Source organism: Cydia pomonella, chromosome 3, assembly GCF_033807575.1.
Source record: "Cydia pomonella isolate Wapato2018A chromosome 3, ilCydPomo1, whole genome shotgun sequence".
NCBI lineage: Eukaryota > Metazoa > Arthropoda > Insecta > Lepidoptera > Tortricidae > Cydia > Cydia pomonella.
The window spans coordinates 2,066,896-2,094,653 of NC_084705.1; the positions used below are offsets into that span (position 1 = coordinate 2,066,896).

General features: G+C 39.1%; 2 protein-coding genes across 2 annotated transcripts in view; both read right to left on the bottom strand.

Annotated features, from left to right (window-relative positions):
• The window catches only part of LOC133515760 (uncharacterized), a 31,136-nt gene extending 14,570 nt beyond the window's left edge, over nt 1-16,566 (bottom strand). The window contains exons 1-5 of the mRNA XM_061848340.1: nt 16,174-16,566; nt 15,817-15,990; nt 3,185-3,387; nt 2,495-2,645; nt 1,771-2,039 (exon numbers count right to left, since the gene is read on the bottom strand). Coding sequence (XP_061704324.1) covers nt 1,771-2,039; nt 2,495-2,645; nt 3,185-3,387; nt 15,817-15,990; nt 16,174-16,381 — 1,005 coding nt within the window. The 5' untranslated portion in view covers nt 16,382-16,566. The remainder of the gene's footprint in view (nt 1-1,770; nt 2,040-2,494; nt 2,646-3,184; nt 3,388-15,816; nt 15,991-16,173) is intronic.
• Nucleotides 16,567-16,737: 171 nt separating this feature from the next.
• On the bottom strand, nt 16,738-26,472 carry LOC133515758 (putative transporter svop-1). Its single transcript, XM_061848339.1, has 10 exons — nt 26,285-26,472; nt 24,215-24,376; nt 22,919-23,081; nt 22,593-22,714; nt 21,842-22,080; nt 20,974-21,122; nt 20,731-20,848; nt 17,553-17,842; nt 17,004-17,131; nt 16,738-16,925 (listed from the first exon to the last, which is right to left on the bottom strand). The coding sequence occupies exons 1-10, from the start codon at nt 26,343-26,345 to the stop codon at nt 16,828-16,830; spliced, it is 1,530 nt and encodes a 509-aa protein (XP_061704323.1). The 5' UTR covers nt 26,346-26,472; the 3' UTR covers nt 16,738-16,827.
• Nucleotides 26,473-27,758: the final 1,286 nt, after the last annotated feature.

Consider the following 27,758-nt stretch of genomic DNA (forward strand, 5'->3'; position numbering starts at 1 on the left):
AAATGTCCATATCATGTTGGAGTCATATATGTATTAGCCAACTAATTATTCAAGATCAATACACTTAGCTCCCTTAGGTATTCGCCTAAATACAATCTCGGGCAAAATTGAGTTTTATAAAAGTGAACTAGTTTCTAGGTCATATTTTCTATGAATTGGTCATTTTTGTAGACTCCAATTACAGTTACACTTTTCCTGGTTTTTCGCCGACCAGAATATCGATGATTTTTGTAACTTGATTTAGACGTTGCTATCATTTTCAATCAAAAAACACATAAAATCACAATTCAGAACATGCGGCAGCGTTGTTTTCTATCAAGTACCTCAAGCACCAGGGCGGCTACCGGGAAAATCGAAATTCGTCAATTTCGGGCATTTTTCTCTGTCACTCTAATTACGTCTTAGTGAGAGTAAAAGAGAAAGATCCCCGCAATTTGCGAATTTAGGTTTTCGCGGTAGGCCCCCAGGTCCTGTCAAGTTTCAGCAGTGTTGCCAGGTGAGCGGAAGAGAATTATCGTACTTGAGTGTCAATATTATTGTACCGTTGAAAAAAATATCGTACGCCAATCAAAAAGGTAGCCCCTAAAAATGTCTAGCAAAATAAGCGTAAATTTCCAATTAATAATAAAAAAAAAGACAATTTTCGTCTAAATTGCGCAAAAAATCTGTTTATGTTTGTGTATTTTTGGGATAGACTCAAACGGTATACAGGAAATTGTGACATTTTAAACTTTAAACTTACACCAAGGAGCCGAACACCCAAAAGATACTAATTTTAGCCTATTTCTGAGAGAAAGTGTCATATTTTGCTTTAAATTACTAGACTTTTAAGGTGGCATCATCCAAGGGCTGAAATTATAGTACTTTAGTGTACGATAATGCTCTCTGGAACATTACGTCATACCAGGGCCCAAATTATCGTACATGTGCGACAATTATCGTACGCCTGGTCACACTGAGTGTCAGTGTCGACAGAGTCAGCTAAAAACGCGTCAAACATTGCAACGTCGCGCCGATGGCCGTCCGAAGCATGGAGTGGCAACGCCGCAATGTATTTGTACACGACATTTGTCACACACACATGAGTAAAATTTATAAAAATATAACGTTGATTATTGCATGATTTCTGTATGAAACAAAGTTTTTCTATTAATTTAGCGCAAATGAATATTCGAAAGTAGATAGATGCGCAACTATTTATGTAATAATATTGTGTAATTAATAAATAAATAGCGATTGTTTTTTGTATGAAAATCGAACCACCTTAAGTTTTAAGGAAAGCTTGATGAGCCAGGATATTTTATTTTTAAATATAAATTTGTAACATTTTCCGCTATAAAACAGATTATTAATATTTTGGGACTCTGTAAACGTCCGATACGTGGACCGCATTTTTTTACTTACATAATATTACTCACCTTAGACAAATTCCCATAATAACCATGATTATATCAAAAACCAGTTCACCCAAGCTTCCCTGTGCACTATTAGCCTCATCCACTATATTATACATTTGCTTATTCGCTTCTGGCTTATTGACTAAAGCCCACATGGCTCAATTAACCTAGAAAATGAGGACAACATTTTCTAACTACAAAATGTTACTCACCTTAGCAAGAGTAGAAGTCGGCGTCTTTATATTAATCTTGAATATATCCTACACCAGCTCCGCCAAGCTACACGGTATTATACAATTGTTTATTCGCCTCTGGCCGTATGGCTTAGCCGATGTCAGAATCGTAGATCGTGTGAACTAACAAATTATCTTACCTTTGCTAAAGTTGAGATAGCAGTCCCATAATAGTCATGATTAATCTTGAATATATCAGAAACCAGCTCAGCCAAGCTTCCCTGCGTACTATTAGCCTCATCCACGATATTATACACTTGCTTATTGGCCTCTGGCTTATTGCCTAAAGCCCACATGGCCCGGCAGACGTCGGATACATGGACGGTATTCATCTTGAGATCAGCTGTCCAGAGGAGTTTCATGGTTTCGTTTAGGTGTTTGTAGATGGCGCCTAGGAGGAGGCGAGGTGCTGGAAAAAGAGGTATAATTATGGTATTTTTCAGAAAACTTATGAGAGGTTGTCCTAATAAATACACGGCGACTACTCGCGTTGTATTAGGACGACTCCTGACAGGGAAATTCCAGATAAGTACTGAAATTACGTTACAATTGCTATAATTTGTCCGGTACAATAGTAGGATGATCGGGTAGTGAATTAGCTAACCGAACTTTTTAGTACCTAGGATTTAAAAACACATTTACAAACACACCACAAAAGATTTTTGTAGATGTTATTTTATCACTTTGTCGGCGTGGTTGGTATATATTTACCCATGCCAAATTGCAGCTTTTTAGTACTAATGATCACCGAGCTAAACCGAGGAGGGACAGGACAGGCGGACATGACGAAACTATAAGCGTTCCTTCGAGGACTGTCTATAAAACCCCCAAAAGCGTTAAGAATATGAGGTACATGACACTTACTTAAACTCCTCCTGTCTCCAATTCCATACACTATAGCGGGCCGAATGATGGTATAATTGAGCGTGTCCATGCTTTTCAGTTCTTGTTCCACCCTGTTCTTCATGCGGCCTTCCGTCGTCCACGGATCCACCGGACCGTCTTCTTTGTGCGGCTGTAACCAACAAGTCAAACGCCTTAGATAAAACTAAAAAGTAATAAATTCAAAGTTACTTACAAATAATGAATACGCAGTCTGCAAAAACTGGATTAATAACATGGAAATTAAGGCTGTACGTGATTTAAAACCCCTCTGTCTAAAAAGCACCATTACGCTACATAGTGATAATTTGATTTCATTTATTTTCATTAAACACAAGGTATTATACTTGGACCATTATTATTCCTCCTACAACAACAAACTTTCTCAGTGCTATACATAGTGCCGCTGGAGATCTCGATCAGCCTGACGCCCTGCTGGTCGCAATGCCTGGTCATGTGTGTGATATTAGAAGCATGCCCTTGGCGTACACCGCCTAGGTTTGCGCAGTTGAACACTATGGCCCTGGGATCGTTACTGGGGTTCCACAGGGCACTATACTTGGACCAATATTATTCCTTCTATATAGTCGCCCGACTGTGATATATATCTATATATCACAGTCGGGATCCCACAAGGCAGTATACTTGGACCTATTCCTATACACAACAAACCTTCTCAGTGCTGTACATGGTGCCACTAGAGATCTCGACCAGCCTGACGCCCTGCTGGTCGCACTGCTTGGCCACGTTGCTGCTGAGCGTGCATATGCCCTCGGCGTACACCGCCTCGGTTTGGCCCATGCGCGTTTCGCCTGCGCAGTTGAACACTATGGCCCAGGGCGCATCGCCGGGGTCTAATGCTGCGGCGCATGATGCTGAAAGAAAGATTTTGAAAAATTAGATCAAATAATAAACCAATATTATAAAATACGAATATAAAGAAACAAAATAATGATCATTAGCCCCACATGTCCACTGTGCTACTGGCGCCGCACCCGTAAGTGAAGGCCTACCGCGAAAAACGAAAATAGAATTTCGCTATCTGCCTCTCTATCGCTCTTGCGTAGGTATTCAAGCAATAGAGAGGAAGATAAATTTAGATTTTGTCGGTAAGGCCTTTAATGTGGTCAATGCGATAGTATTAAGAGGAAAAGGGACGATCACTTCTCCATACAAACATAGTCCTCATTTTCCTTCCTGGATATTGACATTATGGAAAATATTTAATACACATAATTTGATATATTTGACACATATAGAGTCAGACCAAAGTAACTCTGCAGCGACTTTGATAGCACAGACAGTGCATGTGTTATTTTAAACGATATACTTTTATAGAAGTTAGATTTTTTTATTATTACGAGTATAAGAGTAAAGAAACAAAAAAACGTATTCCATACAATCATTTAAAAAATTCTTTTGATTTAAAAATCAAAAAAATCAAACAATCAAGCGGGAAATAGACGTGGTTATGTTATGATATATATCAAATCGTGTCAAATTATTTTCAATAATGTTAATATCCAGAGAGGAAAATGGGGACTACGGTTATATGCAGACATAGGATTCTGTGGGGCAAAATTGTTTGACAAGGAGGGAGTTCCTGTATCGATAAACTCGACTATCGATGCTAGTTCTATATACCAGTGATCACTGAAGGGTTTGCTTGTAAAAATATGCTTTTATTAAGAGTAAAAAAATAATTCCCCATGAGCGACCCATATTCATTGCTCTTGTGTATGTAGTGTCTGTCACATGAAAACCGTATAGTTTTGGCATGCAGGACCAAACAATAGCTGTTATTATATTTGCAGTCATTGTGTGCTAATCCGTGTCCCAATGATTGGAGTGTATGGCCCGTATTTAATAATGTGCACTCAAGTTGGCTTTTGCGAGTTGAAAGGCTGCCTGAGAAGGGTAGCAAACGAGCGTTTGGTACACTTTGTGGTAAGCGGACACCGCAGCCTACGAGTATAGGCCCTTGCAAATCCAGCAGTGTCGCAAACGCGTTGCCGATTCTTTAGAAATGTATAAGATTCACTGCGTTAACCTTGTGAACGCCAATAACACCTAAAGTCGTCGTTACTAGACTTACTAGTCATGCCCACAGCGCCAAGGACACCTATACTCGTAAGTGTTATGGCGGACGCTGTCAAAGTAACCTTCACACTTTTAAGTAAGGTTTACATTAGCTCCCTTGCGCCTGGGATCTTGGCGTTTGAGTAATGTTTGTGTTTATGACATAAGGCGTTCAAAGGGTTAACAGAGGGCCTACCTCGAAATACCAAATTTATTTATCTACCTCTTTATCGCTCCTGCAAGTCCAGCGTATTCCAGCGATATAGGCAGATAACGACATTTCGATTTTTGTGTTTCGCGGCAGGTCTTCAGGTTTAAGGATATCAGAACCACAAAATTACTAAAAGAAACAGAGTAGCAGTAATATTATGCTTGTTTGTAAGGCGGTAAAACGCCAGTTGGGCCGCTCCGAATTGAGTAAGATGACCAGAGGTCGTTTTTCTGTGTCCTAGTCTTTAACCGTTACCCATCATAATGTAATTTTTAAACCAAGTTCCCAGTGTCGGACCGAAACTGAGGTTTGTTCTAGTTTCGGCCAAAGGTTCAGTTTCAGCCGAAACTTAGGTACATGTTTTTATACCGAAACCAAACCTCGGTAGGAAATTACCGAAAATACAGTTTCGGCGCGGCTGAAAGTTTCGGCAGTTTTTTAGCCGAAACCGAAACTTCGGTCGGACACAAATTATCTTAAAATATATGTGTCGTTATCAAGCAGAAGGTACCATATTGTCGCTTGCCATTAAGGACTGGAGGAGAACTTCGTCCTATGGCAAGCGACAATGTCATAGGACTTTTGCTTGAAAACGTCACATATTTCTAATAACAAATATTAGATCGATCGACGATCCAATGTATAAACCCAAGACCTATGTGTACCTATGTTTTACAAATAAAGCATTATGATTATTATGAAATATACATACAAATTTACGATGTAAATATTATCTAAAAGCTATCTCTCTTAATTTCTGATAATGCATGTCGCCATAACTATACACTCTTTGGCTATACATATAGACACAAGGATAAAACAAGCAATTCGGAATGACATTGTTAGTCACCCTGTCCGAAGTCATAAGTGGGTCAGAGACACGTTAGTTTAAAGACTGTCAATCAGTATAAGTTGTAATTTAATATCATTGTTGTAGGTGGCGTTTGAATTTGGTTTGATTGGGCAATGTTTGATATTTTCATTAATTTAAGGTTTTGTAGTTATAAAAAATACCTGCCACGTAATATATTTTTGTTTCGTAATTTAAAATTACATCGACAATCTCGGTAGGGGCATTTATTTGTGTGACAAACATAGATATTTATTCCTGAGTCATAGGTGTTTTTCTATGTATTTATTTACATATTCATAAGAATATTTAAATTAGGGGAAAACAATAACTTTAGATCAATAATATTGGATCTTTGCTTTTCTAACTGATAGTGTCGCCCATGACAAACCAAGTAGTCGGTCAAAAATCAACAACAAAGTGCGAATACAATATTATTTAAATAAAGACTACAGTTAATTTTGAAACAATGTCAAGTAATGTAGAAGAATTATATAAAAAGATCTAATATATTTGATCTAAAGTTATAATTTTACCCTAATTTTCATTTTCTCATTGACTGCTATTACATTGCAGTATATGTACACCGTGTTTTTATTGAATTCCGTTAACTTCGGGGTATCGGTAAGTACGTTTAAGGAAACTTAATGGCATAGTTAATTTTTTTTTTTTAATTTTTTTTTTACTATTTTTTTTTATAAAAAGTAACTAAATGTTGCATATAGCGTTGTTGTAACACGGGCATTACATTTAACTCAACCAAACAATTGAAAACTGTGACATATCAATGTCATTTCGAACATCGATCGTCCGAGATAGTACTTACGTTTAGTAGCAAATGTATGAACTCGCACTAAACACTAATCAATAAGTAAACAGGCCCTAAGGCAAGTGTACACGCTCGTAAGGGCCTTATAAGATAAAAATTAATGATTGATTATTTCCGAAATGGAGTTAATTAGAATATCGGTGTCTTTGAGAAAGTTACTTAATTTAAGCTCAGGAATGCACCCTCGAAATTAACACAAATAAAAAAAACACGGTGTATAAGTATGTATAATTATATTATTATAATTATATATATGTCGTCGCCTAGTACCTAGTACAAGCTTTGCTTAGTTTGGGGCTAGGTTAATCTGTGAAAGATGTCCGCTAATATTTTAAACAGTGTGTGCCTAGCCATTGGACAAAGCCGAAATGTACATATGCATTAGGGTATTTAGAACCAGTGTACAAATTATCATAACAGCCGGTGTAGCGGTTTCAAAGAAATTAACAAATTACCAATTTTTACTTAGGAGCAGCATGTATGTGTTAGTAGCTCCTAAGGTAATATCCTCAAAGAATAGTATGGAACCTTCTTCGACCTTTTTGATTATCTTTTTTATTTATAACACTAATAAGCTTCTGACTTTTGAAAAATGTCATCATTATCAAAAATTTCGAACAAAATTTCAAAAACACTGCCAAAGATTAACACGTGTGTGTTTCTTTTTTTTGTCGATTATTGCAAATATCTTTTGTTCTAATTAAAAAAATATGAACGTCAGAGCATTCCTGAGAAGTAACCCTACGTGGGATTTCAGGGTTTGTCCAATGGCTAAGGTCACCCTGTATTACTATTTATTATTTATTACCTGTCTCTGACTGAGCTATAAACAACTCATTTAACTTGCTTATAAATTAACCAGCTTCAAAGATACACAATAATAAGGATGAATGTTGTGTAAAGCGCAAGGAAATAACAACCTATGTGCTTTCCAATAAGGTTAATTTTCTCGTTTCAAATTATGATCACATAGTGTTTGTTTATGTATTGTCATAAGTGATATAAAAGTGTAAAGAATTCGTATAGAGGAAGGAAAGGGGCCCTGAGTGACAATAATATAATTGTGACCGCGGCCGGCAAAACGTCCCACTTTATCGCTTGGCATAAGGTCGCCTTGTCAGGGTATTCGTATAAAGATACAGGCAAATCCCGTCCTTATGGCAAAGACTATGGCAATAATTATAAATAATAAGCATTTGCCACTGATGAATGTGTTTACTTTAAGCTTTATTAATTACTATACCTACAATTATTCAGGCCAAAGAATAATAACAAAAGAGTTGTCCTAATTATTATTGCTGCACTATTCATAAATGTGCTACGAGCCTTAATTACCTATAAAATCGTTTGCCTTATTCAGCCATTTTGACCTATGTATTTGTAAATAGAATCAGACGTTACTTTGCGGAAATCCATATTAATTAAAACACAAAACAACGTGCTAGTCAATCAGTGCTAACCCGTTATACTTACTTGCGTATTTTTACATGCAATTAATGTTCCTACTCTCCCACCGCAAAAATAAATCCGCAAATAAATATAACAATCCTCCACCGAAAGTAGTTAGTAGTAATAAATATAACAATCCACCACCGAAAGTAGTTAGTAGTAATAAATATAACAATCCACCACCGAAAGTAGTTATTTGCGTATTTGTTAAATACAAGTATAACGGGTTAGCACTGATTGACTAGCACGTTATCTTTTCGCGGATTAGCAAAGTAATATTTTGTGTTTTAATTATGTATATGTAAGAATGGGATTTAATATAACCCTGAAATTAACGTTGCCTGTCAGAATCAGAAGGGTCCGCCTGCTAAAAGTGGCACAGAGAGCTATGGACCGCGCGATGCTCGGGATCTCCCTTGAGACAGAATTTGGAATGAACACATTTGCCAACGCACGAAAGTTAACGACATCGCCATAATAATTGCGCAGCTGAAGTAGGAATGGGCCGGCGAGTACTGTTTAGAGACTTCGAGTGGGAAGACGAAGTGACGGAAAACCACGAGCCAGATGGTCGGACGACATTAGAAAGACGACAGAGCTGGCATAGAACCGCCACATACAGAACAACATGGAAATCCATGAAAGAGGCATATGTTCAGCAGTGGACGCAAATATGCTGAGAAGAAGAAGAAGAAAACATAAGACTAAACTAGGGCTTGTAAAGTTTTATGAATTAGGGGGTTAATATATATGTTACTGTAAAAGCCCGAAGTACGGTAAAACCTAGGATATACCGGTAAGACCTAGGTTTTACCGATGCCGATCGGTAAAAGCCCGAAATGTGAGATAATTATTGTTCACTTCGGGCTTTTACCGACATGAATTTGGTAAATCCTAGGTCTTACCACGTCGACCAGTAAAGGTTGAATCATCCACTGGTTCTTGACATTATTAGATGAAAATCTTGTATCAGTGTAAGGGGCGTTACATGTAGCGCCATTTAGAGTGATGCTTCGTATTGTTTCGGCTATTTTACTAGTCATATAGATCTAGGTCTTTCGGTTTTGCTGAAGGTGAGAGTGAACTCTACTCACTGCAAATTCGAGAGCCGTGAGTAGGGATGTAGAAGTCCTGAGAGCAGAGTAATGTGTGTCACATACCCTTTGTAAGCAATATGCCCAGTTGGTGGGAATTTTCGGGCTGTAGCTAGCCGCTGTAATGGGTAACAGAAACGCGTTCCGTATGTGCTTTGTTTTCCAGATGACTAGGGTGCACTGCATAATGCAGAGATTATCATATCGCGAACGGTTGGCATCTTGACTAGGTACCAAGGTTTAGGTATAGTTTACAGTAAAAACAAATTAGGTATCTATTAATAGTTCTCGCCTGTTGAAGGGACTATGGCTGGGTGATCAAATGACACCCAGATGCTTTCAATTAAATCATTTTATTTTAATTAAAAAACCTTTTGCGAAGCGTGGGTCATGTTAGTGGTTCGTAAGGGAGAGAAATAAGCCTGTCTGGTTCCGTGGTATGTTGGTACTCCCCTGTCATGCTAGATGGTCGTACCGAGGGCCGTTGGTTAGCCAGGAACGTCTTTAAGCGCCGTGGACAGCTGATGTGGATGCGAATGGAGGCCTCTGCGTCCCTAGGAACTATTGGTACGGCCGGTCGGAACAAAGGAACCGCGCCGCTAAAGGGTTATTTGAACCGGAATCTTACAGCTCTATTATGTAAGACTGCTGTCGACCGAAAGTGCGATTTTGTGTCTTAAGCAAGCTGTCAGGTACTACAAGGACATGAACACGCCAATCTATGCGTGCTTTTTGGACTTGTCAAAGGCGTTTGACCTGGTTGTGTACAAGCTTATAAAAACGGGAGATTCCATTGAATATGTCGCGTTGCTTAAACATTGGTACAACAGCCAGGTCAACCGAGTGAGATGGGCGGGAGAGGAGTCTGATGAGTACAAACTACAATGTGGAGCGAGACAGGGAGGGCTAACAGCCCTTCTCCTTTTCAACGTCTACGTAAACGAGTTGATCGAGGCACTCAGCAGGGCACATGTCGGTTGCCATACATGTGATGTGTGTTTTAACAACGCTGACGACATGGCGTTGCTGGGGCTTCGGCTGACGCGGTAGGATGGTCTAAAATAAAACACGGCCCAAAGTTAGCTTGTTATATTCAAAGCTCGTAAGTATAACCCCTAAAAGTTGTAGATCGCTTTAAGTATCTGGGGCATATACTTACAACTGAATTGAATGACGATCTGGATCTGGAAAGGGAGAAAAGAGCGACGGCAGTGAGAGGCAATATGCTTGCCCCCAGGTTCGCACGGTGTAATACATCAGTTAAATTGACGCTCTTTAGAGCTTACTGTCAGACTTTTTACATGTGCAGCCTGTGGGTGAAGTTTACACAACGAGCCTATAGCGCGTTCAATATAATAACATCTTGAGGATGCTGTTGCGGCTGCCGAAGCACTGCAGCGCGTCCGGCATGTTCGCTGAGGCGCGAGTAGATGACTTTTTTGCCATCAGGCGGAAAAGAATCGCCTCCATGCTGACACGGGTGCGCGGCAGCAGCAACAGTCTACTCAAGGTGTTGGCCGAGCACCTCGACTGCCATGTTATAAAGTTTTGGGTGGAGGTGGCAATTGGGAGAGCGAAATAGAGTATGGTAACCTGCGCCCCTACTCTCCACAAATCTTAGTGTTTAGTTATAAGTTCTTTTTTTTATTTTACTCTTAGTACCTAATTAGCATAGTTTTAAGTTTAATACTAATAATCGTTATGGATCAGTGATCTGAAATAAACTGTTTAAAAAAAAAAAATTCATACCCAGGGGACGAGACGAAACTTAAATACGTCCTTTTCTACATATTAAAGGTTGTGTTAAACTATTTACTTTTATACCTAACATTTTATTCTTTAAGAAAAGGAGACACTTGACCTGTCCGACGCGTCGCGTGTGATGTCACGGCGCGAAGCTCATGAACGCGACCGCACAGGACCGGACTCTAAAGCGACAGAGATGTCAGTGGGTCGCATTGAACGCCTAGGATTGAATGTGCCCCTCCCGAAGACTGAAGCAATTGTCTTCGGGGGACCTGGAAGGGCGCTACCTGAGGACTTAACTATAGCTGTTGCAGGTGAGAGGGTTCCGGTCAACTCACACATGAAGTACCTGGGTCTTGTTCTTGACCGGAGGTGGAATTTAGAACAGGTTAGCGCCCCGAATCGTGGGTGCTGCCTCAGCCCTTAGCCGGCTATTACCAAACGTGGGTGGGCCGAAAACCCCTTGTCGGCGCCTGTACGTGGGTGGGCCAAGCCTTTCCTAAGGAGTCCGCTGAGGGTGGTGGCCTTGCGCATAATAAAGGCATACCATACGGTGTATTTCGCGGTGGCGTGAGCCCTGACAGGCACTCCACCCCGGGAGCTGGAAACTAAAATGATAGCTGGAAATTACCGTATGAGAGTAGAGCCCAGAGCGCGTGGAGAACGCCTCGACCCAGAGGAGGCGAAGAGAGAGCAACGACAGGCTGTCAAGAGACTGAGGGACCGCTGGAAGAGTGACCTGGAGGATTCCTTCTATGAAGTCCGCAGTATAGGGGCTCTCCTCCCGTCATTTAACCAGTGGCTCGATAGAGAACACGGGGTGCCCAGCTACAGATTGACGCAGGTAACAACCGGATACGGTTGCTTCGGTCATTACCTGCATGAAATTAAGAGAGAACCAACGACAATCTGCCATGACACGGCCCAGCACACACTTGAATCGTGCAGGCGATGGGTTGTGGTATGCCAAAACATGGTGGTGGCAGGGGAAATCACGAGTGGGGACCTCTCGCTGCACGACGTCGTGTCAGCCATGTTGCGCAGCAAGAGGGCATGGAAGGAAGTTGAGGCCTTTTGCGAATCTGTGATTTCCCAAAAGGAAGCAGCGGAGCGGTTGCGCGCAGATAGTGCAGATGCGCTACCGCTCCGGCGTAGGCGAAGAGGGAGGGTCTCCTCCCTAGGTAGGCAATATGCCCTAGCCAACAGCTAGTTCCTCCCCCTCGTAGAGCCAGTGGATTGGGGGCCCACACGGAACGGCTCTGCACGTGTGGGAGGAGAGCCAAGCGTCCTGGTACTCTTCCTCATTGGCGCGGGTGTCCAACACAGGTCGGTCGGGCTGCCGAGGGGCGTCGCAGATAGAATGCCGCAAGCGATCCCATGACGCTCCCGTAACGGCAAAGAGGATGACACCGCAGGGGATGTTAGTGGGTATTCCCCTCCCCTTCCTCTGGCTTACAGAGGGAGTAACGGGAGGAGTGAGTCCCACATACCACCCCCGAATGGGCTTCCCCAGCCCGGGGTGAGATGCGTAAATGCATTTACCCCTGCGTCAAAAAAAAAGAGGACAGGGAGAACACGCTTATCATTCATGCTGTTGCTTTCCAGAATAACTACCCCGCGTGACCCTCACGTGACCCCGTCGCCTCTAAATGGCGATCCAAGTATGCCCCGTAGAATCATGCGTCCACCTGGTCAAGAGGTGTTAGTTGCACCACCCACACCGACCCCCGAAAAATCCAGCAAAATGCAAAGGGCATTAATTATTACTCGTGCTGGAGTTCCAAGAGGCGATGGCCTCGCTCAGTACTGCCTGAGCTCCAGCGCGGTTCCTCGCCTTTGCTTTTTGCGACGCACTCGCTTAGGCGTACGACCCGTCGTCGTTGCGCTACGAGCTACTGACTACTCTAATGTTATAAACTATACATGTTTAAAACAATTTGGAAAGCAACAAATTACTCTAAAGGCAACTTTCTCTTCACTCTTGGGAAATTTCCGAGCATATTCTTGGGAATGTTCTCGCGAGAACTTTCTCGAGCACTTTCTCGGCATTTTCTTTGTCCGTTTATTGAAGGAAACATACTTATTTATTAGGATAATGTTCCATTTTTTGCTCAAATTAAATCCGTATGTGTGTTTTATTTATATTAGTAAAGCGACCTGGTCTCGAAACAATATTTTAAACTTAATAGAGCAAATTTCTCATTTCGCGATACGATAATCTCTGCATTAAGCAAAGCACCCTAGTCATCTGGAAAGCGAAGCACATACGGAACGTGTTTCTGTTACCCATTACAGCGGCTAGCTACAGCCCGAAAATTCCCACCAACTGGGCATATTGCTTACAGAGGGTATGTGACACACTGTACATTACTCTGCTCTCAGGACTTCTACAAACCTGCTCACGGTGTTCGAATTTGCAGTGAGTAGAGTTCACTCTCACCTTCAGCAAAACCGAAAGACCTAGATCTATATGACTAGTAAAATAGCCGAAACAATACGAAGCATCACTCTAAATGGCACTACATGTGACGCCCCTTACACTGATACAAGATTTTCATCTAATAATGTCAAGAACCAGTGCATTATTGAACCTTTACCGGTCGCCGTGGTAAGACCTAGGATTTACCAAATCCATGTCGGTAAAAGCCCGAAGTGAACAATAATTATTTCACATTTCGGGCTTTTACCGATCGGCATCGGTAAAACCTAGGTCTTACCGGTATATCCTAGGTTTTACCGTACTTCGGGCTTTTACAGTAACATATATACATTTTACATCAAGCTAATGGAGACAAAGGGGTGTGTCCCTATAAGAAACAAGACAACCATACTAAGATCCAGATCATTAAAATCTTCTTAATACTAATAAATTAATATGAATAATTAGTAATAGACGAAAGTCTATAAAGAAAATACCATTATTTAGCAATAAAGATTTGTATAGAAAATTAATTTTTGGATACACACTGATTATATAGAATGTTTAATAAGGAATAAGGATATATAAATGATGAGGAAGTACCCGTAAAGTAGAGAATACCACACCTACTTTTGCCTAGTTTACAATGATATGTGGGAACATTAATATGCTTGTTGAGTAGGTACATGATCATGATCAGTGATTGGCGAATAGTAACAATTTTTCGACGAAAGCATTACATGGATATGATTCTATTTAAATTTCGTGCACAATTTATATAAGAATGTATGCAGTTTTATTGTCGAATTATTATTTTATAACGAAATTGTTAGAAACTTGAATGATAATGATGAAATATCGGAACTATGCACCTCTCACATATATAGATGTAGGGTCATTCTCTTTATGTAAAGGATGTTAAAAAGAATCAATAGACAATATCAAACAAAGAAAAAATATGATAATTTACTATAACAAATTGACTTCAGTGACTGTTTAATAATATATGGTTTTATTATTAACAACTCAAGACTTATCCATATTGGTCACATTTGACGTTAAAGTGACATAAAATTCTACCGGTCGCCGATCACTGGTCATACATGATTATATTATGAATTAAGAATAAAAAAAGTATACAAAAATTATACATAAATAAATATTATAGGACATTATTACACAAACTGACTAAGTCCCACAGTAAGCTCATTAAGGCTTGTGTTGAGGGTACTTAGACAACGATATATATATTATAATATGTAAATATTTATAAATACTTAAATACATAAAAAACACCCATGACTCAGGAACACCCATGCTCATCACACGAAAACCGAAATGCGCAAATTGCGGGGATTTTGCTCTTTTACTCACACTAAGGCATATTTAGAGTGACAGAGAAAAATGCCCGCAATGGCCAACCATCGATTTTCGCTGTTATAGGCCTGTTATATAAATAATATAAAGAAATGATGGTAAAAAGAATGGTGTCAGTTTAAAAATGTTAATAATACAAACTGCAGACAATTTATCCTTGCATATGTTGCATACTAAGGAGATACTTATAAAAACATAACAACAGTGTAGTGTGAGTCAGTGATAAGATATCTGAGTGGAGTCAACAGCATTAACCATACAGGAAATGTCTGCCGGCCAGACTCTGACCTACAGATTTATATGAATAACTTACAGTTCTATTCAATTTTTTTTTAAATATATTAATATCATTAGAGTGGCCTTCTCTAAGGGCCTCTTGGGCCTGTCTTTACAAATCCCAACTTCATTTTGTTTTGTAACTTCAACCCTTGAATTTTAAGAACTATTATGTACCTGTTGCACAAAATACTATTGCTGAACCATTTATCGGGTCCAAAAAGATATTGTAAGGAAAACATGTCGTACTTTTAGGACTATAAGGCACCAATGAGACTTGGAATTAACGGTTTTTTAACACATTCTGTGCCAGTGACCGGATAGTCGGGTTCCCTGTAGTCTCATTTTTCATATACAGGTTTTTGCATGTCATCAGCTATGCTCGTAGTGCACAGCACACCGGCACTAAATGTGTTAAAGGAGACCGATAAAGGGTTAAAATACACATTATGGATCATCAGTATTTAATTCGCTGCATTTTAATTGATTGAGACATAATTAACACTACAACTTAGTTGTTTTGTCAAATATTTAGAAAACAAGTTACTCGGCAGTCATCGGTCTATAAAAACTAAACCAATCAAAACTTGCATAAAAATCTCTTCATCATAAATAAAAACGCTGCTTTAAACATCACCTGATTTAACCAGGACGGATTTTTCAAGCATATTAAGTTAAATTATTATATTATAATAAGATTCAGTTACATTCTTATTTGTTTATGTGATAGAATTCATAACATAATGAACACATTAATAGGCATAACAACTACATTAAGGTAAGAATTACGAATAAGCATTAATTATTTTATGAAATAATCGCTAACCGAATCCAGAACAAATTCTCTGCCCACTCTTCCAGAAAATTATTCATTATTAAGTTATTTGCTTGAAACCACTTCACTTTCCAAGGCTTCCGTCTTAATCTAATTAACAGGCTAAAATTACAGATCATTAAGTTAAATGATTACTTACTTGGGTTAATTAAGTTGGCACTTTTGTATTCAACGCGGGGGTCCTCGAAAATCTTCGTATGAGAGGGATTTAAAAACGCTAGCTGCGGCGGCGTCTTGTCCACAGCGCGCAGACCGCTCACCAAATCATTCGATATCAAATAGTCCACCAGATTCCGACCGATGAAGCCGCAGCCTGCCGAATTCCAGCACGTTTAAACGAAAAAACTCTTAGGTCATTGATGACTAATACACTGCAAGACCGTTAGGGAAATTGAAAAAAGAACAAAACCATAGAAACAGTTGATTATACTACAGGACGGTTGGATACGTAGATATTTTCTCAAGGTATTGGATTAGTTTAAAGGGGTTTATTTACCTCCTAATACAACAACTCGTGGTTTTGAATTATCACCGGCAGTTTCAGACATTTCGCTAGCGGTTGCACGAAGTGAATGACAGTTTGACAAATGAACGGTAGTGTTGCAAGGTAATAGAGATTTTGCCATTAACAAGGTAACAGAGATTTTATAATTGCCTCTACACATATAATCCAAAATTGCATGCGTTGTATTATATTGTGTCATTAGATTTATCGATTGAATTCGTTGCACCTACTTAGCCAGTCATTATTTAAAATCGCATTCGATTTGTTGTAATGGGTAGAGGTCTTTAATTTTGCAGAATGACGTTAGAAACATATATTAGACTCTGACTACGCTAACTTTGCACAACTTAGCATGAAAATTTAGCGTGGTCCGACTCTAAAAACTAATTTAAAAAGAAGAAAGATTCAAAGACTAAATCTGTCACTTTAAGGATAGGCTAGAAGGGGGTGAACGTAGCAAGCATGACTCGATAGATTTAAAAAAAGTTTAAATTCTTATTCTATCGATGATTCTTAAAAGCAAAGAAATGTGGAATGTGGAATAAAACACTAATAGTTGTTATAATTTATATTAAAAGATGTCTTAGTACTAATAACATCTTAATTATTAAGACTATTAAAATAAATAATTATATCTATCTATCTCTAAAATTTGGTTTTATCTTCTTCTATTGGACTTTCTATTATTTTGTTATTCTTCTTTGCCTCATCAGCTGGGAGGAAAAATGCTACGACTAGACCACCTGGAACAATAAAATAAATTGCATAAATGTGGAAGTATAGACACTACACCAAAAGAAGGAAAATATTAATATATTTACTTGCAACCAGCACTACGTAACCACTTATCATAGGAGTACAGTGGTCTGCTAGTAGCTGGGCGATGAGCTGCACACTGAAGAAGCCGAACCCACGTGCTATTACTACAGATAAACAGGTTGCCATACCTCTGAAAAGAAAAGTAACGAGAATCTAATCAAGTATAGTAAGTACCTAATAATATTGCAAAATGATTGGCGGGTTTTAATTTGGAGCGCTGGTCACCCTGACTGTAGTCAGAGTTTATAGCGATTGCTACTACAATGAGGATAAAATGCAAACCAAAACTCTAGTAAACATTCATTTTTATAAAAAATATTTCAGATTATAAATAAATAATTTTAAATATTATTTTTATATACTGAACTTAATCGATTTATGAAACACAAAGTTATTTCAAAATCTCAAAGTGTAACCGTTATGTTTAGTTACGCGTTTACAAAGAATGCCATTAATGACAGAGCGGCAAATTAGATTTATTCAAAACATTCTTCAATTTTGTCTAATAAATTCGTTACATGTTATGTTATGGTTTAGTTAAATATACACACCTTAAGTAAGTAGGATTCAACTCCACCAAGTAAGTATTAACATTGCCCAATATCAGTGCCACATACAAAAATATATAGAACAAGGCAATGCTTAAAAGTGGAATTTTCACAAACAGCAGGGTGACTCCTGCTACTGCAGAGATTACAAAGACTAATAGTGTCGTTTTCTTCTTTCCAAGCGGGCCAACCACGAAGGAGAGCAGGACATTGAGAGTTCCTGATGCTCCGGAGTAACACATCACGGCGTAGAGAGTGAGAGATTGAATTACATTATCGCAGTCTGTTGATTCCTGAAAAAAAAGTTCAATACATTATCGGCTTTGCTTGTTGTAGATTTGCAAATAAGGTACACAGTTTGTCTGCAATTCTAACTTTTCGTAATAAAGGGAATGCCATATGGTTTAATGACGGGCGCCTGGAGACTACGAATTCGAATCCTGAGGGCGTAACGCGAACCACGTTCGACGTGTTGCCTCCTTGTCACACTTACGTACAAATTTACAAGTGCGAATGGGAGGCAACACGTCGAACATGGTAGAGAACATGTGAAACTTGCACCATGGCTACAATGACACACTAAAAGTTAGTTCAGTTTTCAGCCGGATATGGCCCACGGTCGTAGTTTGGAGAACCCTGGGGGTCTAGCCAAGATGACAAACGTACATCGACAAACGACAAACGCGAAACGAAAATAAACAAATGTCGGGATGACAGATGTTACGAAAAGTCTTGTGACAATTTTATACGTCATTTGAGTTTCGAATGGCGTTTTCTATCAATGATTGTCATCCTGGATAGGGAGCGTGCATGAACTGTAGGAGGCAGCACAGGAGCTGTCAGATTTTTGGCGCGAAGCGTAAAGGTTTATTGTTCCGATGTAGCCCACAAGATGGCAGAACCTACTATGCACAAGAAAATTGACGTGTAAATGTGCATGTTTATGGTTCCGATTCAGACCACTAGATGGCAGACTCTCCAACGCGCACGGTCCCTATAGCCCCCTGATCTAAGCTTTTATTATTATTATTATTATTATTAAAGCTTTATTTATTCCATATTTTGAACAGTTATATATATTATGTTTTAAAAACATGATTGATAGATTTATATGGACCCCGTTTGGGTAAAAGCCTCCTCCAACTTATGCCATTTTTCACGGTCTTTGGCTGACTCCATCCAGCTTGCACCTGCGACCTTATAAATGTCTTCTGCCCAACGCCTTCGTGGCTTGCCTGATTTTCTTTTTCCTTGTGCTATAGGCCCTGACCATGTTGTTGTTTTAAGTGTCCATCTTTTATCGTTAAGTCTAGCAATATGACCTGCCCATTTCCATTTGAGTCTCAGTGCATGCTGAAGGGAATCTGTGAGTTTGGTTCTCTTTCTTATATCTTCGTTTCTTACTTTGTGTATTTTTCTTAAATGTAATAGACTTCTTTCCATCGAGCGCTGACAAACTGCAATTTTATGTTTTATTTTGTTGGTGAAAGTCCATGTTTGGCTTCCATAAGTTAGGCTGGGCAAAATGCATATATCCATTACAGTTTTCTTTAGTTTTAAGTGGTAATCCCCTTTCAAAATTTCTTTTAGTGCCCAGAATTTTTTCCAACTGCAGTTGACCCTTCTGTCTATTTCCTCCTCGTTGCTGTCTGCGTTAAAGGATACTCGTTTTCCCAGATATATATACTCATTGACATATTCTATGGGGTTACCTGATACGTGTATCTGCTTTCTTTTACTATAATTTGTCATTACTTTGGTTTTTTTGGCGTTCATTTGTAGTCCTACTAATTTGCTTTGAGTATCCAAGGTCTGTAGCATTTGTTCTAGCTCAGTAGCTGATTCGGCGAAGATAGCAATATCATCTGCAAATCTGAGGTGACTTAGGTGACAGTTTTTAATTCTGATTCCCCTGTTAGTCCAGTTGATTTTCTCAAATACTCCTTGCAGTACAGCTATGAACAGTTTTGGAGACAGAGGATCACCTTGTCTGACGCCCCGTCCAATGATTATCTCATGCCCTTTGCTTTCTAGTTTTACTCGGCTTGTACTTTGTGAGTAGATGTTCATAATAATGTTTATATAGATCTTGTTTATTCTGTTTGATAGAAGTGCTTTCCAAATGGAGCTGTGAGTTATACTATCAAATGCCTTTGTATAGTCCACAAAACCAATATATAACGGGTGGTTGAACTCTTTACATTTTTCAAGTATCTGTTCCAGAGAGTGGATGTGATCTATAGTGGAAAAACCGGAGCGGAAGCCTGCTTGTTCGATTGGTTGGTTGTTGTCAATATTTGGTGTTAATCGGGTTAGTATTACGGAAGTAAACAGTTTGTAGACGCTGGACAGTAGACTTATTGGCCTGTAGTTCCCGATGTCTGCAGGGTCGCCTTTTTTGTAAAGAAGTATGATTTCCGAGGAGCACCACTGTTTAGGGGCTGTTCCAGTTTCAAGGACCATGTTAAACAGTTTTTCTAAGTAAGGAATGAGAGTCTGGGCTCCAATTTTTATGGCTTCATTACTTATGTTGTCGGGACCCGGACATTTCTCAGATTTTAAGTTCTTTATATGTCTGAGGATTTCCTTCTCCTTTATTGGCTCAATTGGATCCAGGTTGAGGTCTTTTGTGGATTCATTCTCGTCATTATTATCTGGCTTCTTGTAAAGAGACAAGAAAAAGAGATTATAGATCATGCCACATCCTTTTATGAAGATCTAAGCTTTACCACAGAATAACTAATAGTACTACCGTACAGAAAGGAAGAATCATGTTGTTCCTTTCTAAAGTATGGAATTATCTTATCTGTGGTTGTGCACGTAAAGAAATGTCAAGTTCTGCCAACCCTAATTATGGAAGGTGGAGGTATGAAATCTTCATGTACCAAAAAGTGTCATCAAAAAACCTTAAATAGGTGGCGCTACAATACCTAAAATACTTAAACAAAAAAATCAAATCATAGACAGCGCACTTCACTCCGTCAATAACGCCTAGGTTTTTAGCTACTTTAGCGCTACTCTGGAGAGATTTGGAACTTTTATTTATAGCTGACAGCTGGACACTTTTGCAACAGTTCTACCATGAGAGATTTCACTCCTCATAACTGCTCCGAGCAATGCTGAGCCGAACGAAGCCGAGAACGCCCGAACACTCTAGTTTCCTCCCCCTGACTTTACTTACGGAGCTGGAAGATGAAGCGGCCTTACTCGCCACAGTGCAGAAGGCTTGTCCAGAGCTGTCGTCACCGTTGAAGTATGCGTTTGTCATTGTTGGTACCCACATCGTGTAGCCCGTGGATCTGAAAATATTTCATTTACTAGTATGGAATTAAATAAAATACTAGTTTTTCATTTAGTATCAGCCAGTAATCAAATTAATGTAAAAGTTTTTCTAGAAAATGACAAATAAATTTAAAATGCCTACGTCATATAAGCGCACAGTAGAATATAGTACAGCTTCAAGTTGTTCTTGAACAGCGGTGGCTTGAACAGCGGCCCCGTCTGGTCCCACATCCGACGGAGAAATGAGGAGGCTTCAACTTGCAGGGACTCTTCCATGTACACCACGTCCACCTGAAGACAAGTTCGGAGTCGAATCTGTCTGCGCTAAGTTTGCACCCACATAGTGTACCTATGCCCCGCCAAGTATGGCGCGGCAAGACCAAAATTTGGTGTAGGCAAAGTACATACATTTAGCGAGGCCCTCTGATGGCCCAAGAAATAACGAATCATTTTTTACGTTACTTCCCAGTTAATTGTATTTGAGGCCTCGTGCCCCTCGGATCGCGAGGCCGCAGGCGGTGGCCCACGTCGCCCACGCCGAGCCCCGTCTCTGTGGGATTGGGAATACACCGAGCGCTTGCTTGACGTAGCACTTGGCGTGAAAACTTATCCTGGTCGGACTCTATGCTTTCTATGAGGATCGAAACACAGGCATATCATGGAATAGAAAGTTCTAGCTTAGCTCTACGGTGTATACACAAGGATTGTTATTCTAGCGCAATAATCTTAAATCTACTTTTATTTTTATCACATACTTACTGAATAGAATCAGGCGTTACTTTGCGGAAATCCATAATAATTAAAACAAAAAATATTACTTTGCTTATCCGCGAAAAGATAACGTGCTATTCAATTAGTGCTAACCCGTTATACTTACTTGCGTATTTTTACATGCAATTAATGTTTCCACCCTCCCACCTCTGAATTTAGTCATCGGAATTCAGTCATTTATATATTTACTACTGAGGGATCTACTATTATGGATATCCAGTAGTCTCCTAAATACTTACATCAAACTTCTTCCCAGCCTCATTCCACGCATGCATGCTCCTCAGCACCTCCACTGCCTCCTGCTCCCGGGCCTTGCTAAGCAAGAACTTGGGGCTCTCCAGCAGCACCAGCATGCCCAGGCAGCCGATGATGCCAGGGACGCTGATGATCTGCATCAGCAGCCGCCAGGGCCGGTAGTCCAGGGACAACCAGGAGATAGGGTAGCGGAAGGTGAGGTTGAAGACTGGGATGGCGAATACTGTGGAGGTTGAGAGTTTATTACAGAATGTAATTTTCGGGCAATAGACTTGACCATTAAAAGTATTTGTACAGTTAAGGTACTAAATATCGACACGGACAAAGTGCCAAAAATATATACACACCACTTTAATGTATAGGAAATAAGGTCGTGTATATATTTTTGGCACTTTGTCCGTGTCGATATTTAATACCTTGACTGTACAGAGTAGTCAAAAATATCTCAACATTAAATCTTCATCAATTCCTCATGAATTTGAGCGACCGGTCTGGCCTAATAGTGGATGACCCTGCCTATGAATCCAATGCAGGACCATTTCGTTCGCATCCCGGTAAGGGCATTTATTTGTGTGATGACTTGATGAGCACAGTATTTGTTCACAGATAAGTATGTATTTATCTACTTATATACGTATATGCATATCGTCGCTTAGTACCGTCGTACTAGGTTGATCTTTGTAAGATTGTCCCCAAATATTATATAGGTAGACGTACGTAATAATATAGACGTACCACAAATGATGAACTGCACTAGCATGGTCGCACTGGCCATGAGGAACATGAAGCGACTCCGATGTCTGGCGGGCGTAGTCTCACCAACCAGCACGAAGGCTGCTGCATTTGCTGATGATGTACTGAAACATTATTATCATAGATAAAATAGAGAATATTAAAAAAAAAATGATCTTAATCAGCAGCAGACTTACAATCCGACATAATACAATTCTTCCAGAAGCCAGGAGTCACACCACAGCCAGATTGAGAGCTGCTCCGATGGACACCTCATGAAGACCTCCGCTTATAAAGTTAAAAGAACTGAGCAATAAACAATTACTTACAATCCAGCGGAGAGGAACTTCAAACCCGCCAGACTTTGGTAACCTGGAGCCATACTCGCAGCCAGATTGAGAACTGCTCCAATGGGCATCGCCAGCAGCAGAGTCCAGCGGCGGCCGCGAGTGTCCGCGCACAGGCCCCATGCGTATGAAGACACCATTACACCTGAGGAGTATGGCAGGTAAGAACACGGTTAGAAGTGAGTAGGGGCGGATATCAAAAACGCGTGTCAAACGTCGTTTTACAAATGAAAATGTGTATAACGTGTGATTTTAGATGTACTTAATATAAATTTAAGGGACCTGTATATATTGTATACCCGAAAAGGGTAGCCGTTGTGACTCTGTATCATTTTAACATCTTGTTTGACACGGTAAACAATAAACTAATTCTTATTCTTATATTGTTACTTTAAAAATTGGGGTATAGGGTGTTCTTCTGGGTACCTAGCAAAGATGCTACTCGTTTACGTCGTAGCGAACGATACGCCAATGTTTCTCTGTCGCACTAATATGGAAGAGTGATTAGTATGAGAAAGAGATGAAAGAGAGACGTTTCGTTTGTATCTTGGCATCTTGGCTTAGCCCTCTGGACTGATGCAGAGCAAAAGAGTTTTGTATAGGTACATACTGTCCGACATGGTGGATAAAAATTGAAAGTTAGAGTATACAAAGTACGGCGGAAATTGTATTTTTTAATTTGGTTTTAATGTGCAAACTTTCATAAGAAACACCATTTTAGTGATCGGGGCACGAACACTAAAATGGTGTTTATTATGAAAATTTATTACCTTAAGAGGTTTGATATGAGACATAATATCGAACCTCTTTACAGTAATAGAGGATTTTCTATGATCATATGCATAATTGATGCTGAGTACAAGTTTGTCAATTAAAACAAAAAATATTACTTTCCTTATCCGCGAAAAGATAACGAAACTAACTTGCGTATTTGTACATGCAATTAATGTTCCCACCCTCCCACCGCAAAAATAAATACGCAAGTAAGTATAACGGGTTAGCACTGATTGACTAGCGTCTAGCACGTTATCTTTTCGGGGATAAGCAATATAATATTTTTTGTTTTACTTAACATGGGTTTCCGCAAAGTAACGCCTGATTCTATTCATTACAACAAGTTTGTCAGTATAGATTTGGATTACACTTCGAGCTCTGCATTTGTGAGCTGTGAAGTGAAGGGTGTTGGAATGTGGACGTGACCTAGTATGCAAACTGTACACATATAAGTATTAAATTGAATGGGACTAGTAATACTGTTTATGATACATATGAACCGACCTATGAGAGGAACAGCAGAAAGCAGGCCCTGTTGATTAGTAGAGAGCGCCAGGTCACACGCTGCCGCAGGCAGGATCACCGAGAATCCGAAGATGTCCAGGTACATGGCCAGGATTAAGAGGCAACAGGAGCTCAGCATTGCTATGTTGTACTTCCCGAAACCTGCAACATCAAGGGCATTTATTAATAGTACTACTACTCCGTTGGCTCAGCGACCCAAAATGACACTTGGCCTCCGACACAAGACAGCGCCACTTTTCTCGGTCCTGTGCAACTTCTCGCCAATAATATATTAAAAGTATTTAAGATTATTTTTTCATGAGATGTGGGGGGTTCCAATATTATTCGCGCATTAAAAAACAGACGGACATGACGAAACTTTTTTGCCATTATGGCTACTTAAAAAGAGATTCCTTGCCCGCAGTTGTCAGATCATAAATATGAGATTTGATTAATTAGATACAAGCCGTTATAATTTTTTTTAATTCTACGTGGGTGACAGACAAGCATACGGCCCGCCTGATGGTAAGCAGTCTCCGTAGCCTATGTACGCTGGCAAGTTACATGCGCGTTGCCGACCCTAACCCCCCCCCCCCCCCCCCCCCCCCCCCTCATTGAGCGATTGGCGACGCTACTGAGCTTAAATTCCCTTTCGGACCTAATCTTTTTCGTATAAGGCTGATATAGTCTGTCAAGCCATTTCCGTCAGTAAAATATAGGCGAGAAGGGTTATCGTTCCATAGAAAATTTAAAATTCGCGCCTTTTTCTACTGAAGAACTTGTTTAGCCGGTATATATTGACATACTGACACAATAAAATAATAATTATTCTTTAGAAATTATACAGTGTGTCCCTAGCCATTGGACAAAGCCGAATAGGCATTAGGGCATTTAGAACCATTGTACAAAGTATCATATCAGCCGGTGTAGCGTTTTCGAAGAAATTAACAAATTACTATTTTTTACTTTGGAGCAGCCTGTATGTGTTAGTAGTTCCTAAGGTAATATCCTCAAAGAATAGTATGGAACCTTCTTCAACCTTTTTGATTATCTTTTTCATTTATGGCACTAATAAGCTTCTGACTTTTGAAAAATGTCATCAGTATCAAATATTTCGAACAAATTGTCAAAAACACTGCCAAAGATTAACACAGTGTGTTTCTTTTTGTTGTCGATTATTGCAAATAACTTTTGTTCGAAAAATTTATTTTTCTGTCTTTTGTTCTAATCAAAAAATATTAACGTCAGAGCATTCCTGAGAAGTAACCCTACGTGGGATTTCAAGGTTTGTCCAATGGCTAAGGTCACCCTGTATGCCTCCTACATTCTATACTATAATCCGCCTAGATAGCATCACTAAATCAACATAACCCCACAATTCTCAAGATACGCAATTAAAATTTAAAAACAATTGTTACGAAGACAATGTGGTCAATGTGGACTAAACGGGGCAGAGACGTATTTAAATATTTGGCGCCCCGGGTCGATTAGATTCGCCGCCCAATTAAGTCATGATAATGTATTTCATTTAAGGAAAAAAACCCGGTTTTGCCGCCCTTTACAGCCTGCCGCCGGTAAATACACCCCAAACGGGGTAAGTCATATTCGAGTATACATTTTATTGTTATTTGATTAATTTATAATATCCAGTACCTATCGCCGCCAACGCCCAGAATCAACCCGATCCTTTTTCACTCAAACTCAAAATTCAAAACGTCAGTACGACAAAGTTTATCAAATACAATCCCTGTGGTTAAATATTTAGTTAAAATACATTAAACTGCATCTGTTTGACAAGGTTCAAAGGTCGTCCTCATGATGTTTCACAATGGGTATATATTTATATATGTATGTACGTATATTTACGTATCATGTTATTTATGTACGTATAATTTTATATAATTTTGTGCAATATTTTTGTCATTTTACTCTGTATTCTGACCCAGCACCAATTAGGATCTTTCGGTTTGGCTCATGGTTGACTGGTAGAGAATGCCTTCTGGCATTAAGTCCGCCATTTGTACTCTTCATGTATTGTGCAATAAAGTTTAAATAAATAAATAAACTCACCTGTTAATTCTAGCGCCGCATCAAAACCACATTTTCGACTAGAAACTCTAGTGTTATCCATATTGAACCAAACTGTATCTAATCCACTTGTTACTTGAAGTTATATAGCATCCACCATGGACATTTTTTAACTCTTTGAATTGTACTATTTGTTTTAGGGTCTCAATTTTTATAATAAATAACTTAATAATAACTTAAAAATAAATAAATAAAATATATAAAAAGATCCCAAGCTTGGGCAACTAGTTTTTTCAGATAAGAAAAACAATACACACCTACATACATACATATAATACTTAGAATAAGTCATATTCATAAATACTTAGATAAATAAATAGTACATAAGATAAGATCGGGTACACAAAAACTGTAAGTGAGTGCAACATTCGCCGATAAACGTTATGTTTGGCGAAATATTATGTAAATATATATTGTACCAACTTTTTTTGGATAAATAAATTAAAAAAAAAAAAAAATTAAAATAACTGTCTTATCTTATAAACGACACAAGCAATGTGGTAGGTTTTTGATTAGGTATTAAAGTATAATTTGTCAATGTATGTAGGTATGTCTGTTTTAGCACACTTTGCAGCCTAGAAGGCTTAATACGAATGTAGTGATTGATTAATTTAATCCTAAATTAAAACTATTAATCGAATAAACAGATTAAGTACAACTGTTAAGACAACAACGTTATACTTTCATTATATACCGCATTAAATTCAACGCACTGTAATCACTGAAAAGGTGTTTACTGTACTAAGTGCTCAATCGTAGACAGATACTGACAGTCATACAAGCGTGACTTCATTTAAATAGGCCATTATTCCCATTCAATCCTCCAGATACAGACAATATAGAGTAGAATGCAGAATGTAAAATTATGGCCTTTGGCAGCGTTTCCACCACAGATGTGTGATGATCCGTCGTTAGGGATGTGTGTGTTAACTTTCTAGTATTGCCCGTAACATTAAACTTAAGTTTACCTGGGTATACCTAGTATTACTCAAGCCTTTTGGGTAAAACCCGAATATTAAATTACTTTAATTTGTATTCGCCATTTACCCGTATACGTCTACCCAACACTGAAAGGGTAAGTATCCGAAGTGATGATCAATGACATGCAACACCTAAAATGACCCAGCCTCAGCCAGTGTTGGGTAGACCTATATGTGTATGGGTAAACGCCGAATACAGACTAATATTATTTAAATTTTCCAATTTTACCCAAACGGCCTGGGTAATGCTAGCTATACCCGGGTAAACTACTACAGTACTACCGGGTACCGGGTGTTTTACTTTTTGGCTCTCAATTGCTCAAAGGTTGACTGGAAGAGATCCTTTATAGGGATAAGTTCGCCTTTGTACATTGCCAACATTCTATTTGATTGTATCTTAACCTGTCTTATGTACAATAAAGTGTTTACATACATACATACATACATACATACATACATAAACTTAAGCACACCCG

What these genes read in the sequence shown, in the direction of transcription:
- LOC133515758 (XM_061848339.1), bottom strand. Translation starts at nt 26,345, where the DNA reads ATGGATAACACTAGAGTTTCTAGTCGAAAATGTGGTTTTGATGCGGCG. An exon ending in AGGCTGGGAAGAAGTTTGAT is followed by an intron (nt 21,123 to 21,841) that starts GTAAGTATTTAG and finishes ACTTGTCTTCAG; the next exon opens with GTGGACGTGGTGTACATGGA. An exon ending in CCGCTTCATCTTCCAGCTCC is followed by an intron (nt 17,843 to 20,730) that starts GTAAGTAAAGTC and finishes CTTTTTTTTCAG; the next exon opens with GAATCAACAGACTGCGATAA.